Genomic DNA, 13,761 nt, shown 5'->3' on the forward strand with positions numbered 1-13,761 from the left:
CTATACGTACTCCACAGCACCTTAAACCTGTGTCCTTTTGTGCCAGCTATTTCAGCCCTGCGAAAAAGTCTCTGACTATCCACACGATCAATGCCTCTCATCATCTTATACACCTCTATCAGGTCACATCTCATCCTCCTTCGCTACAAGGAGAAAAGGCCGAGTTCACTTAACCTATTCTCATACGGCATGCTCCACAGTCCAGGCAACATCCTTGTAAATCTCCTCTTCACCCTTTCTATAGCTTCCACATCCTTTTTGTAGTGAGGCGACCAGAACTGAGCACAGTACTACAGGTGGGGTCCGACCAGAGTCCTATACAGCTGCAACATTACCTCTCGGCTCCTAAATTAAATTCCTCTGTTGATGAAGGGTAATACACCATACGTCCTCTTAATTACAGGATCAACCTGCGCAGCTGCTTTGAGGGTCCTGTGGTTTCGGACCCCAAGATCCCTCTGATCCTCCACACTGCCAAGAGTCTTACCATTAATACTATATTCTGGCATCATATTTGACCTACCAGACTGAACCTCGTCACACTTATCTTGGTTGAATTCCATCTGTCACTTAGCCCAGTTTTGCATTCTATCAATGTCCCACTGTAACCTCTGACAGCCCTCCATACGATCCACAACACCCCCAACCTTTGTGTCACCAGCAAACTTTCTAACCCATCCCTCCACCTCCTCATCAAGATCATTTATAAAAATCACGAAGAGTAAGGGTCCCAGAACAGATCCCTGAACCACACCACTGGTCACCATGCAGAATATGACCCGTCTAAACCACTCTTTGCCTTCTGTGGGCAAGCCAGTTCTAGATCCACAAAGCAATGCCCCCTTGGATCCCATGCCTCCTTACTTTCTTAATAAGCCTTGCAATTACAGATTGTAACACAATCATCTCCACCCAGAACAGAACACACTCGAGCTCCTGTGGCATCCACTGATAATGCCCCAGTTCTCACTGACATCCTGCCGTCACACTGTACACTCTTCCCGAAATAATATTCCTGCCATATTTCCATTTAATCACGTTTATTGCAACATCATAGAACTGTTGCCTCCTCCTCTCGCTCTGAACATTGAGCCGCCAGCAGGGGTATTTACAACTCTTTCAATCATTGGTTGAGATTCACATTTTTAAGAATTATATATAGTTCTTTGTAATTTGTTTTTATACTTTGACATCCTGATGAAACAGAGTTCCGACACCCATCAGTCCTGTGATGTGTGAAAATTCAAACCCATTCTCCCTCCCACTCACCCGATGTTCCTCTCCGCTGAACTGATTCTCGGCCGTTAACGCCAGGCTCACTCCGTGCACCCCTCCTTCCATCGCCTGCTCCAGCCTGTCCCGGTAGAAGTCCGTCAACTGCAGCAGCTGGAAATCGTCACAGATTGCCAGGAGCTCGGTGATCACTCTCAGATCTGTGAAGGAAAATGGGGAAAATTAAAGACATTATCGAACACCTAATGGACCACAAATTTCTCTCTGGATCCTAAAGACAGGGTTTCTGTGCAACACGTTGCCGAACAAAATCCGAAATAGACACACTAATGTGTTACAATTTGGAAGGACAGATCAGAGAAGGAATTTCACAGCGAAAGACAGCGCAGTGAGTAGTGAACTGAGGAACATGGATACGACCCCAAGGATTTTAATTGATTTTAATTAATTGATTTAATTAATTGGCGGATTGAGGAGATGAATCACATCATCTTTTCTGCAACTTCCCTGTGACTGCTCACTCTGTTATAAAAACCTTCCTGAATTCTTTCCTCATCTGTGATGGTTATTTTCTGATTTCTGTTTTACGTCGTCAAATCCAATGAGGAATTATTTATGGATTTGGAGCCACGTCAATGAAGCGGTCACAGACCAGCCAGTGGTGTCATGTGGAGTTAGGAGTGTAAAGAAATGTTTGATACACTGGATTTTATAAATCCAACCGTGAGTAGAGACATACACAAGCTGCTGTAAGAATTCAAAAGTTCAGGCAGCAACGATGGAAATGTGTATACAGTTGATGTTACGGGGCGAGACCCTTCCCAAAACGTCAACACTTTACTCTTTCCCATAGCTGATGTCTGGCCACTGAGTTCCTCAAGCATTTTGTGTGTGATGCTTAGAATTCCGGATTCTACAGATTTTCTCATCTCACAGTGTGTAAGGACCCTGTCAGGTGTGTGTTGGGTTCACAGTGTGTCAGGACCCTGTGAGGGGTATGTTGGGGCTCACAGTGTGTCAGGACCCTGTCAGCGGTGTGTGGGGTCTCACAGTGTGTCAGGACCCTGTCAGGGGTGTGTGGGGTCTCACAGTGTGTCAGGACCCTGTCAGGGGTGTGTGGGGTCTCACAGTGTGTCAGGACCCTGTCAGCGGTGTGTGGGGTATCACAGTGTGTCAAGACCCTGTCAGGGGTGTGTGGGGTCTCACAGTGTGTCAGGACCCTGTCACGGCTGTGTGGGGTCTCACAGTGTGTCAGGACCCTGTCAGGTGAGTGTGGGGTCTCCATTCAATGTACTCGGTTGTGATAGGGAGCGTAGGAAAACATTGATTGTGGACATATTTACTTTAGAGAATGTGATAGTGGTAGAAATGATGTTCTTCAATTATCAGGGAGTGTTTCTGCTTCATATTCAGAAATGGGTGTGGGAATTTCACTGTTGTGTCTGTTCCCTCGGCAAACAACAAGAGGAATAGTGACGAACAAGCTTGTAGCAATTTACCAAATCCATGTTGCTGGGTTTCATTCAGCGGATGTGGACTGGAACTACATTGACTGAAGTGACAGAGGCATGAGTAGTTTGTAAACTTCCTGATTTGTCTATCTCTGGTCCCATGTTTAAATTATCATCTTTGGGATTTGTTCTTGTAAATGAGAGACCCTAAACCAAGGTTTTGGCCGAGACTCCTTATATTTCTGTTACGAGCTTCGAATAATCAGATAAAACATGGGATGATGCAACATTAGTAAGTTTTGTGATATTTGTCTTTCCTACGCTCTCTCCTCTGTTAAATGCACAGCTGTGTGATCCAACTCAGTCTGCGATGATGGAGCCTTACAATCTCTGAGCCCATGCACTGCCCTGGGCTCCATTTTCACAGACATGATGGGCTTATGGATGTAGTGAGCTTCGCATCCAGACGGTCACAGTTTAACTAATTGCAATATTATTTATAGATATTTTCAGTCCTTTGCACCTTCCTTGCCGCGATCCCACAACTCTCGGTTTCCCTGTCCGAATTCCCATCTCTCACCCTTCCACAGTGTCCATCACACAACACCGGCAGACAGGAATTACAGCTTCTGTGGACTGAGCTGACGAATATGTCCCCCAGTCTCACCCTCTCTAACACTGTAGCAGTGTTTACACTAGGGAGTGCAGATGTGAACACAGCGGGGTTCATCTGCTGCTCTGTGGTTGAACAGACCAGTTGAGATGTTACCTGCTTTTCTAACTAAAGTGATGCTATTATTACTATTCTGTGACTGGAACTTCAGTGGACGCCCAACTCTAAGAAAAGATAATCTGCGGGAACTGAGGGAGTTTAAAAAATGGTTGAGGATCAGTCTGTTCAGGAGGGGGCAGTGGCTGGCAAGAGAAGGTTTTGACTTTTTGGTGTGAAGAAATATGTTTTTTTCCACCCCATCTACAGATTGCCCCCTTCTCCACTCAAACTCCGGCGGGGATTTGTAGTTGCAGGCCCCAGAGCGGTGTGACCACTTTCCTCAAACTCGCCAGCTCTCTGCTTCTTTCCTCAGAATGTCCTTTGAAAACTCTCCCTCTGGTAAACACATTTCCCTGTGTCTCACTGTGTTCTCTGTCACTGTGCCAACATTTACCTGGTCAGATCCTTGGGGCTCAAAAACTGAACCGCCCGACGCAAATTACAACCGTTGGTAGAAACAGAGGTCAAGTTTCAACTTGATGAACTCTGCTACAGCCTCATCTGGGCCATTGCGCAGCGTTCCGATCACCACACTACCGGAGGGATGTTGAGGCTTTAGAGAGGGTGCAGAAGAGGTTTACCAGGATGTTGCCTGCTTTAGAGGGCATGTGCTATCATGAGAGCCTGGATAAATTTGGAATGTTTTCTCTGGATCATCAGAGATTGAGGGAGCTCTGACAACTATCCAAAATTATGAGACTTAGATAGAGTGGGCAGAGAGAGTCAGTCTCCTGGGTTTGAAATATCTGTTACTAGAGGGCGTGCTGTGAAGGTGAGCGGGGTTTGGATTAAGGGGGATGTGAGTGGTAGTTTTTTTTTTAAATCAGAGAGTCGTGGATGCCTGGAACACACTGCCTGGTAAGGTGGTAGAGGCAAATTGTTAGAGACTTCTAAGAGACGTTTGGAACAGGCACATTGATGTAAGGAGGATGGAGGCAGATGGACACGGTGAAGGAAGGAGAGATTAGAGTTTGGGTGTGTTTGATTTATTTCCGCTGTTTCGGCACAATATTGTTTGCATAATGGCTTATTCCTGTGTTATACTCTGCAATGTTCAATGTTCACTTACCTTTCAGCTCACTGAGAATCTTTAGTAAATGTTGAGCGGGAATTGGTTGATGGGAAGAATCACAACCTGTTTGAATTTAAACAAATTGAGGAAATCATTTTTGGCAAATTGTAACGTGTACGGTATTCAAACCAAATTTGAGTTCATCGCTGATATTATCTTACCATGTTCCTGTATTTCCTTCAGTATTTTGTCCAACTCTGGAACATCATTCCACATTTTCACAAAGGTTTCCCACATCACCCTCGGGGCACGGGAGCCTTTCTCCATCACCAGGCTCAGGAGGAGTTTAGAACTGTCCGCCCGCTCTCCCTTATCAGCGAGATCAGAGATTTTCTGTGAAGAGTAACAGTGAACATATTGGGGACTGACAGATTCACACAGAGAATGAGAAGTAAATGATGTCTCTGTAACGGGATCACACTGAGCAGTCACCCGGACGGGTGCTGATCCTGTCTGGACATGGACTGTACATTCTGAGTGCAGAGCACACGGAGGGACATTCACCGTGAACCTGGTCCACCAGTCAATGAGATCCTGGCTGGTCTGTGACCGCTTCATTGACGTGGCTCCAAATCCATAAATAATTCCTCACCGGATTTGACGGAGTAAAACAGAAATCAGAAAATAACCATCACAGATGAGGAAAGAATTCAGGAAGGTTTTTATGACCGAGTGAGTTGCAGAGAAGTTTCAGAAAATGTGACGTGATTCACCTCCTTAATCTGCCAGTGTCCAACATGACACCGGATTACCGGCTGACACTTGATGCCTTTCTTTTGCCTTTTCCAGTGGAGGTTTATTCAGTGATTACACATTACAACATGGCAGTATTCCCCGATCCCCAATCTGTTTGCAGTTACAGATTGAAACACTATCATTTCCACCCAGAACAGAACACACTGGAGCTCCTGTGGCACCCACAGATGATGTCCCGGTTCTCACTGACATCCTGCCATCACGCTGCACGATCTTCCCAAACCGAAACCTCCAGTCATATTTCCATTTAATACTGTGAGCCCACACAACTGTTACCTGCTCAACTCACTCTGAACATTGAGCAGCCACCCACCAGTCCGCGGGGTCTTTTCACCCCTTTCTATCACTGGTTCAGATTCACATTTTGTGATTGTATGTACGGTATTTATTTCCCAGTTGTTCCTTTATCTAATGTAATATCTGATGAGTCAGAGTTCCGGCACCCACCAGTCCTGTGATGTGCAAAAATTCAATCTCATTCTCCCTCCCACTCACCTGATGTTCCATTACACTGAACTGATTATTGGCCATTAACGCCAGGCTCACTCCGTGCACCCCTCCTTCCATCGCCTGCTGCAGCCTGTCCCAATAGAATTCCGTCAACTGCAGCAGCTGGGAATCGTCCCAGCTTGTCAGGAGCTCGGTGATCACTGAGCTCGGACCTGTGAAGGAAAATGGGGAAAATTAAAGAAATTGCCGACCCCATATTGGGCAGTAACTTTCTCTCTGGAACCTAAAGGTGGTGCGCCAGGTCACCAATCACAGTCCGAAATATGAGGAACATGAGGAAATCTGCAGGTGCTGGAAATTCAAGCAATACACACAAAAATGCTGGAGAACGCAACAGGCCAGGCAGCATCTATAGGAAGAAGAACAGTCGACGTTTCGGGGCGAGACCCTTCGTCAGGACTACTGAAAGAAGAGATAGTAAGAGATTTGTAAGTGGGATGGGGAGGGGTGATCTGAAATGATAGGAGAAAACAGGAGGGGAAGGGATGGAGCTAAGAGCTGGAAAGTTGATTGGCAAAAGGGATACCAGGCTGGAGAAGGGAGAGGATCATGGGACGGGAGGCCTTGGGAGAACGAAAGGGGGAGAGGAGCCCAGAAAGTGGAGAGCAGGTAAGGAGTTATAGTGAGAGGGACAGAAGGAGAAAAAAGTGGGAGAAAGTAAAAAAAGGGGGGGGGAGATTAATAAATAAATAAACAAACAAACAAACAAACAAGGGACGGGGTATGAAGGGGAGAAGAGGCATTAACGGAAGATAGAGAAGTCAATGTTTACGAACGGAAGGAGGGGCATTAATGGAAGTTAGAGAAGTCAATGTTTATGAAGGGGAGGGGGGTGACTTTAACTTCCGTTGATACTCCTTCTCTGTCATCTCACTTTACCCAGTCCATTCACAAATATTTTGTGAAGTGCGGATATTGAATTAAACCCAGACACGGAGTCAAGACAATATTTATAAATGAAAACAATCCGCTGGCATACCCGTGTCCTTTCCCGATGCTGACGTCACTGGAACTCCTTCACTGCTCGCTCCGTTATCCATTTTGAGGACAGTTTTGATCAAATTTTGCTGCTTTCTAACAAACAAAATTAACAGGATGCTCAGACATTATTTGAAGTGTAAATGAAAACACTTTTTATTTTTTTTAACTGTGTCGCACTATTCCAAACATTGTGGGCCTATTCACCGAACACTTGACATGGCCTGATCCACCTGCGCCCATGCACCCACAGTCACATGATGCCCAATTCCACTCTCTCCATAGATTGTACACTAAGCCAGGATTTTCCAGGGCATCTACTTGCTATATTGCAGGCAATTCCTTTTTAGGAACCAAACTTGTGTCCTGGACCGGGGGTGATGTGTCAACGGAATGGCAAGCCAGGTTGAGCAGACAGCGCCCACTGCCATGGTCCTCCTACCACTGGTACGCTATGTTGAGTAATGGACAATTGTTACAGCAAAGTGGGGTGAAACATTTCTGCTGACCAATGGGACATCTATTCCTCTCGTCACTGAATTATACAGATTTCTCAGTCACACCTGATTCCCACCGTCTCCCTTCAGTTTAATATCGTCTGGCATTGACCCTTCTGGCGATATACAGTTTGGGTCTATATAGAAACCCTCTGACATCCTGAACAATGCAAAATCACCCATAACTTCGCGACATTTTGTCCCGAAGCACGATAGATTCTGCAGCAAGGCTTTAAGACCATAATTAACGTCTAAACTCCGGTCAAGATTTCTTTGAGTATTCTAATGGCTATTATCAGAGTTACATGACGCTTGTTAAACACAACGTTGAGCCGCCATACATCCAAAAGAGCAAGCTGACAAAAAAGTATTTAAAATAAATAAATAAAATACTGGAATTATTCAACAAACAGTTTAAAAAGAAGGCAGCAATAGACAGAGGGCAGCGGAGTGAGAGGCCGCAGAGTGAAAGTGCTTTGGCTCAACGGGCTTCGGCGGTAACGGGACGAGGTAAAGCAGCTGTTGATTGCAAAAGGAGGTGGTATGCGTGTGAGGCTTGTTCTCTGTGGTTGGTGTCAGATATGGGAGGTCATGGAGTCTGTCGGCGTCCCGGAGGGCCACATCTGCACCCGGTGCATCGAGGTGCAACTTCTAATGGACCATGTTAGGGAACTGGGGATGCAGCTCGATGACCTTCGTCTGGTCAGGGAGAGTGAGGAGGTGATAGAGAGCAGTTACAGGCAGGTGGTCATTCCGGGACTACGGAGGACAGAGAAATGAGTCACAGTCAGGAGAGGGAAGGGGAAAAGTCAGGTACTAGAGAGTACCCCTGTGGCTGTACCCCTTGACAATAAGTACTTCTGTTTGAGTACTGTTGGGGAGGACAGCCTACCTGGGGGGAGCGACAGTGGCCGTGCCTCTGGCAGAGTCTGGCCCTGTGGCTCAGAAGGGTAGGGAAAGGAAGAGAAAGGCAGTAGTGATAGGGGACTCTATAGTCAAGGGGTCAGACAGGCGATTCTGTGGACGCAGGAAAGAAACTCGGATGGTAGTTTGCCTCCCAGGTGCCAAGGTCCGGGACGTTTCTGATCACGTCCAAGATATCCTGCGGTGGGAGGGAGAACCACCAGAGTTCGTCGTACTTATTGGTACCAATGACATAGGTAAGAAAAGGGAAGAAGTCCTGAAAGAAGACTACAGGGAGTTAGGAAGGAAATTGAAAAGCAGGACCTCAAAGGTTGTAATCTCGGGATTACAGCCTGTACCACGCGACAGTGAGAATATGAATAGAATGAGGTGGAGGATAAATGCGTGGCTGAGGGAATGGAGCAGGAGGCAGGGATTCTGGATCATTGGGACCTCTTTTGGGGCAGATGTGAGATGTACGAAAAGGACGGGTTGCACTTGAATCCCAGGGGGACCAATTTCCTGGTGGGCAGGTTTGATACAGCTGTTGGGGAGGGTTTAAACTAGTTTGGCAAGGGGGTGTGAATCAGAATGTGAGTGCAGGGATTAAGATAGGACAAGGGCATAATGTTGTGTTCTGACTTGATGAGGAAATGACAGGCCGGGGACAGAACATAATTGTAGGTAGTTAATTGGGTTGAAATGTGTCTATTTCAATGCTAGGAGTATTAGGAACAAGGCGGCTGAACTTTGAGAATGGATTAGTACGTGGAACTACGATGTTTTGGCCATTACTGAAACTTGGTTAGAGGAAGGGCAGGATTGGATGATGCAGGTCCCGGGGTTCAGGTGTTTAAAAAGGAATAGGATGGGTGGTAGAAAGGGGGGACTCGCATTACTGGTCAGGGATAGTATCACGGCTATAGAAAGGGAGGACGCTGCAGAAGGAGTGTCCACGGAGTCAGTCTGGGTGGAACTCAGATATAGGAAGGGATGAATCACTGTGCTGGGAGTAGTCTATAGGCCCTTAAATAGCCCTCGGGACACCGAGGAACAGATAAGAAAGCAGATTTTAGAATGGTGCACAAAATACAGGGTAGTAGTTATGGGTGATTTCAACTTCCCTAATATTGACTGGCACCTCCTGAGTGCAAGGGGGATAGTTGGGGCTGAATTTGTCAGGTGTGTTCAAGAAGGATTCCTGACACAGTATGTGGACGGGCCGACGAGAGGAGAGGCTATACTGGATCTAGTTCTGGGTAATGAACCTGGTCAGGTGACAGACCTCTTGGTGGGGGAGCATTTTGGTGAGAGTGACCACAACTCCCTTAGCTTCAGCATAGCTATGGAAAGGGATAAAATCAGACAAAATGGTAAAGTGCTTAACTGGGGAAGGGCTAACTTTGAAGGGATGAGGCAGGAACTAGCGAGAGTAAATTGGAAACAGATTTTCAAAGGGGAAAGCACAGAAGTAATATGGGAGACGTTTAGGGACCACTTGAGCTGGATTCAGGATAGGTTTGTCCCACTGAGGCAAGGGAAAAAATGGTAGGCAAAGGGAACCGTGGCTGACGAAACACGTGAGGCAACTCATCAAGAGGGAAAAGGAAGCATATGTTAGATATAAGAAGCAGGAAGTAGGTGGGGCTCATGAGAAATATAGGGTAGCCAGGAAGGAGCTAAAGAAAGGACTTAGGAGAGCTCGAAGGGGGCATGAGAAGGCCTTGGCATACTGGATTAAGGAGAACGCCAAGGTGTTCTATGCGTATATGAAGAATAGGAGGATGACGAGAATGAAGGTGGGACCACTAAAGGAAAAAGATGGCAACATGTGCCTGAAGGCAGAGGAGTTAGGGGAGGTGCTAAATGAATACTTTGCTTCAGTATTCACAAGTGAAAAGGATCTTGATCAGGATGAGGTCGAAGTAGAGTGGGCCTGTGTGCTGGACAATGTGGAGATTAAGGATGAAGAAGTGCTGGATCTTCTTAAAAACATCAAGATTGATAAATCCCCAGGGCCGGATATGATACACCCCAGGTTGTTGTGGGAATTGAGAGAGGAGATCGCAGGAGCATTAGCTATGATCTTTGAATCCTCTTTGGCTGCAGGGGAAATGCCGGAGGACTGGAGAATGGCAAATGTAGTTCCCTTGTTTAAAAAAGGTAATAGGGAGAAACATGGAAACTATAGACCGGTGAGTCTTACGTCGGTGGTCTGCAAACTACTGGAAAGGATTCTTAAGGATAGGAACTACGAGCATTTGGAGAAGTACAGTCTACTCATGGATAGTCAACATGGCTTTGTGAAGGGAAGATCGTGCCTCACGAGGCTGATTGAGTTTTTTGAAGAGATAACAAAAGAAACTGATGAGGGTAGGACAGTGGATGTGGTCTACATGGACTTAGCAAGGCATTTGACAAGGTCCCTCATGAGAGATTCATCCAGTAGGTCATGAGGCATGGGATAAGTGGAACCTTGGCTGTTTGGATAAAAAAATGGCTTAAAGGAAGTAAGCAGAGGGTAGTTGTGGAAGGAAAGTATTCTGCCTGGAGGTCGGTGACTAGTGGAGTGCCGCAGGGATCGGTCCTGGGACCCCTGCTATTTGTGATTTTTATAAATGATCTGGATGTAGAGGCGGAAGGATGGGTGAGTGAGTTTGCAGATGACGTGAAGATTGGAGGAGTTGTCGATGGAGCTGTAGGTTGTCGAAGGTTACAAGAGGATAGAGACAGGATGCAAAGTTGGGCAGAAAAATGGCAGATGGAGTTCAATCCGGACAAGTGTGAGGTGATGCATTTTGGAAAGACAAACCAGGAGACTGAGTACAGGATTAATGGTCAGTTACTTAAGAGTGTGGATGAACAAAAGGACCTTGGGGTTCAAATCCATACATCCCTCAAGGTCGCTGCGCAGGTTGATAGTGTAGTTAAGAAGGCCTATGGGATGCTAGGCTTCATTAACAGGGCGATTGAGTTCAAGAGTAGAGAGTTCATGTTGCAACTCTACAAATCTCTGGTGAGACCGCACTTAGAGTATTGTGTTCAATTCTGGTCACCTCATTATAGGAAGGATGTGGAAGCTATGGAGAGGGGGCAGAGGAGATTTACCAGGATTTTGCCCAGTTTGGAGAACAAGGCACATGAATCAAGGTTAGCAGAGCTGGGGCTTTTCTCTTTGGAGGTTAGAAGAATGAGAGGGGACTTTGTAGAGGTTTACAATGTTATGAGAGGCATAGACAGGGTGGATAGTCAGTACCTGTTTCCCAGGGCACCAATAGCAAACACCAGAGGGCATATGTACAAAATTAAGGGAGGGAAGTTTAGGGGAGACATCAGGGTTAAGTTTTTTTTTTACACAGAGGGATGTGAGTGCCTGGAATGACTTGCCAGGGATGGTGGTGGAGGCTAAAACTTTCGGGGTACTTAAGAACATCTTGAAAGGATGTTCAAGAACATGGATGAAAGAAAACTACAGGGTTATGGGGTAGTGTGGGTTTAGTACATTTTTTCAGGATTATATGGGTCGGCACAACATGGAGGGCTGAAGGGCCTGTACTGTGCTGTAATGTTCTATGATTTAAACAAAAAATACACACGAATCCGTTAATCCACGAAACACTAGAAATACTACCGTAATAAAACACCATAACATTTATTTGCTAGACTCCTGCGAATCCGAGGATCTGAATTTTATTGGCAGTAACAGTAAGTGAACACACCCTGAGCAATGTCCAGTTGATAACACGCTCATAAACCTGAACTTCAGTCTATTCAGCATGTAACGCCACACCCTGTTCCACAATGCTGTGTTAAACCACTCAAAGACTCACTTTGCTGGAACCCGTCTTTCTAACAAGTGATCCGAGTCAGAATTAATACTTCAGTGCAAACGGTGCAAAATCGAATATTTGTTTCAGAGAGGAAGAACAACTCGTATCCTGGTTCCGTTCGGTTGGTGTCGTCGCTTTGACTTATTGTTCACTTAGGACCAGTTTATTGTCAGATTATAAACCCCAGCGACAGCTCAGGGCAAAGATCGCTGTGGGTTTATTGCACAGAGACAACAGAAGGAAGGGTGCTCGCAACTCTGATGGAATATTATGTATTTGGAATAATGTTCTGTTTTGAACAGGAGACATTCCCTTTCTCCAGATTTTACTGTACCCCCCTCTGCCTGGAGCTGACTTCAAGGTCACCCTGTTTATAAAGAACCATTTTTAACAGTTGTCTGCAGTTGACCCATTACAGTAATGGGCCGACTGGAAAGCAACTGTGCCGAGATAACCATCTCTTAGAGATACCAACCGGTCAAAGTCGACAGCGAGATAAGAACGCCCTTCCCCTTCAGTTTATTGCTCATTGACTGGAAACAAGTTACCATGTCACAGCAGCAATCATCTGAAATTATGATCATTTCCCACTGGCAAATTTGCCTGGCAACCCATTTACTTCACACATACATCAACCAGCATCGCATTTACTTTACAAGAACTTGTACCCTTCTTCGATAGAGAAGGATGGAGGGAAAAAAAAACATTATTTTCACTCTGTCTCTGATCTCTCAGTGTGTGCTACTAGTATGTTGAATTAGTAACTTTGCATTCGCCCCCTCAGTCTTGTTCCACCGTTCTCTGTGATCACAGCTGGACTGTGATCTCAGTGACACATCCCTGCGACCGTCTGCAACACTTCATTCCCTTGTCTGTCAAGAATTTCTCCGCTGCGGAATTAAACTCATGGAAAATAATCCCTGCTTCTCGTTTCCTTTGAGGAAGAGAATTCCAAACACTCGCTAGTTCCACCACATAGCGTGTGGAATTAGTAACCGGACATTCGCCCCCTCATCGTGTTCCGCCGTTCTCTGTGGTTACAGCTGGACTGTGATCTCAGTGACACATCCTTACGACCACCTGCAAAACTTCTCTCCCTTGTCCGTCAGGAATCTATGCACTGCGGAATTAAACACATTGGAAAAAAACTCTGCTTCTCGTTTCCTATGAAAACAGTTCCGCCTCAAAAAAAAACCCTCATCTATCTTCATCTGTTTCATCTTCCCCTGGAACAGCAAACGATTGTCTGGAATCGGTAGAAAAACTGGAAATACTTGCCCTGACAAGTGGGGTTATTGAAACACCCTAACACAGCCCAGTACAGTCCCTGTTCTTACCTGGTGCTGGACTCCTGAGTCTGGTTTCAGTGAATCCGAGCATCGGAATTTTATGTCCCTAACAGTAAGTGAACACACCCTGAGCAATGTTCAGTTGATAACACGCTCATAAACCTGAGCTTCACCCTATTCAGCATGTAACGCCACACCCTGTTCCACAACGCTTGTAGTGAAAAACACAAAAACTCGTTTCTAACATGTGGTTCGAGCCAAAAGTATGACTTGAGTGCGCGACCTTTCTCTGGAAAATTTGATCTGCTCCAGGGAGGGAGCACAACCCGCATCCTGGTTCGGTTCTGTTGGTGTCGTCCCTTTGATTTATTGTACTCCTTGTGACCAGTTTATTGTCGGATTATAAACTCCAGCTGCAGCTCAGAGCAAAGTTCGCTGTGGGTTTATTGCACAGAGAGCAGGAGGAAGGG

General features: G+C 45.9%; 1 protein-coding gene across 1 annotated transcript in view; it reads right to left on the minus strand.

Moving 5' to 3' along the window:
- LOC140723538 (uncharacterized) overlaps positions 1-13,350 on the minus strand; it is a 47,420-nt gene extending 34,070 nt beyond the window's left edge. The window contains exons 1-6 of the mRNA XM_073038112.1: positions 13,340-13,350; positions 6,774-6,868; positions 5,780-5,946; positions 4,690-4,861; positions 4,526-4,591; positions 1,270-1,433 (exon numbers count right to left, since the gene is read on the minus strand). Coding sequence (XP_072894213.1) covers positions 1,270-1,433; positions 4,526-4,591; positions 4,690-4,861; positions 5,780-5,946; positions 6,774-6,834 — 630 coding nt within the window. The 5' untranslated portion in view covers positions 6,835-6,868; positions 13,340-13,350. The remainder of the gene's footprint in view (positions 1-1,269; positions 1,434-4,525; positions 4,592-4,689; positions 4,862-5,779; positions 5,947-6,773; positions 6,869-13,339) is intronic.
- Between the last annotated feature and the right edge of the window lie 411 nt (positions 13,351-13,761).

This window comes from Hemitrygon akajei, unplaced genomic scaffold (genome assembly GCF_048418815.1).
Source record: "Hemitrygon akajei unplaced genomic scaffold, sHemAka1.3 Scf000118, whole genome shotgun sequence".
In the NCBI taxonomy this organism is placed as follows: Eukaryota; Metazoa; Chordata; class Chondrichthyes; order Myliobatiformes; family Dasyatidae; genus Hemitrygon; species Hemitrygon akajei.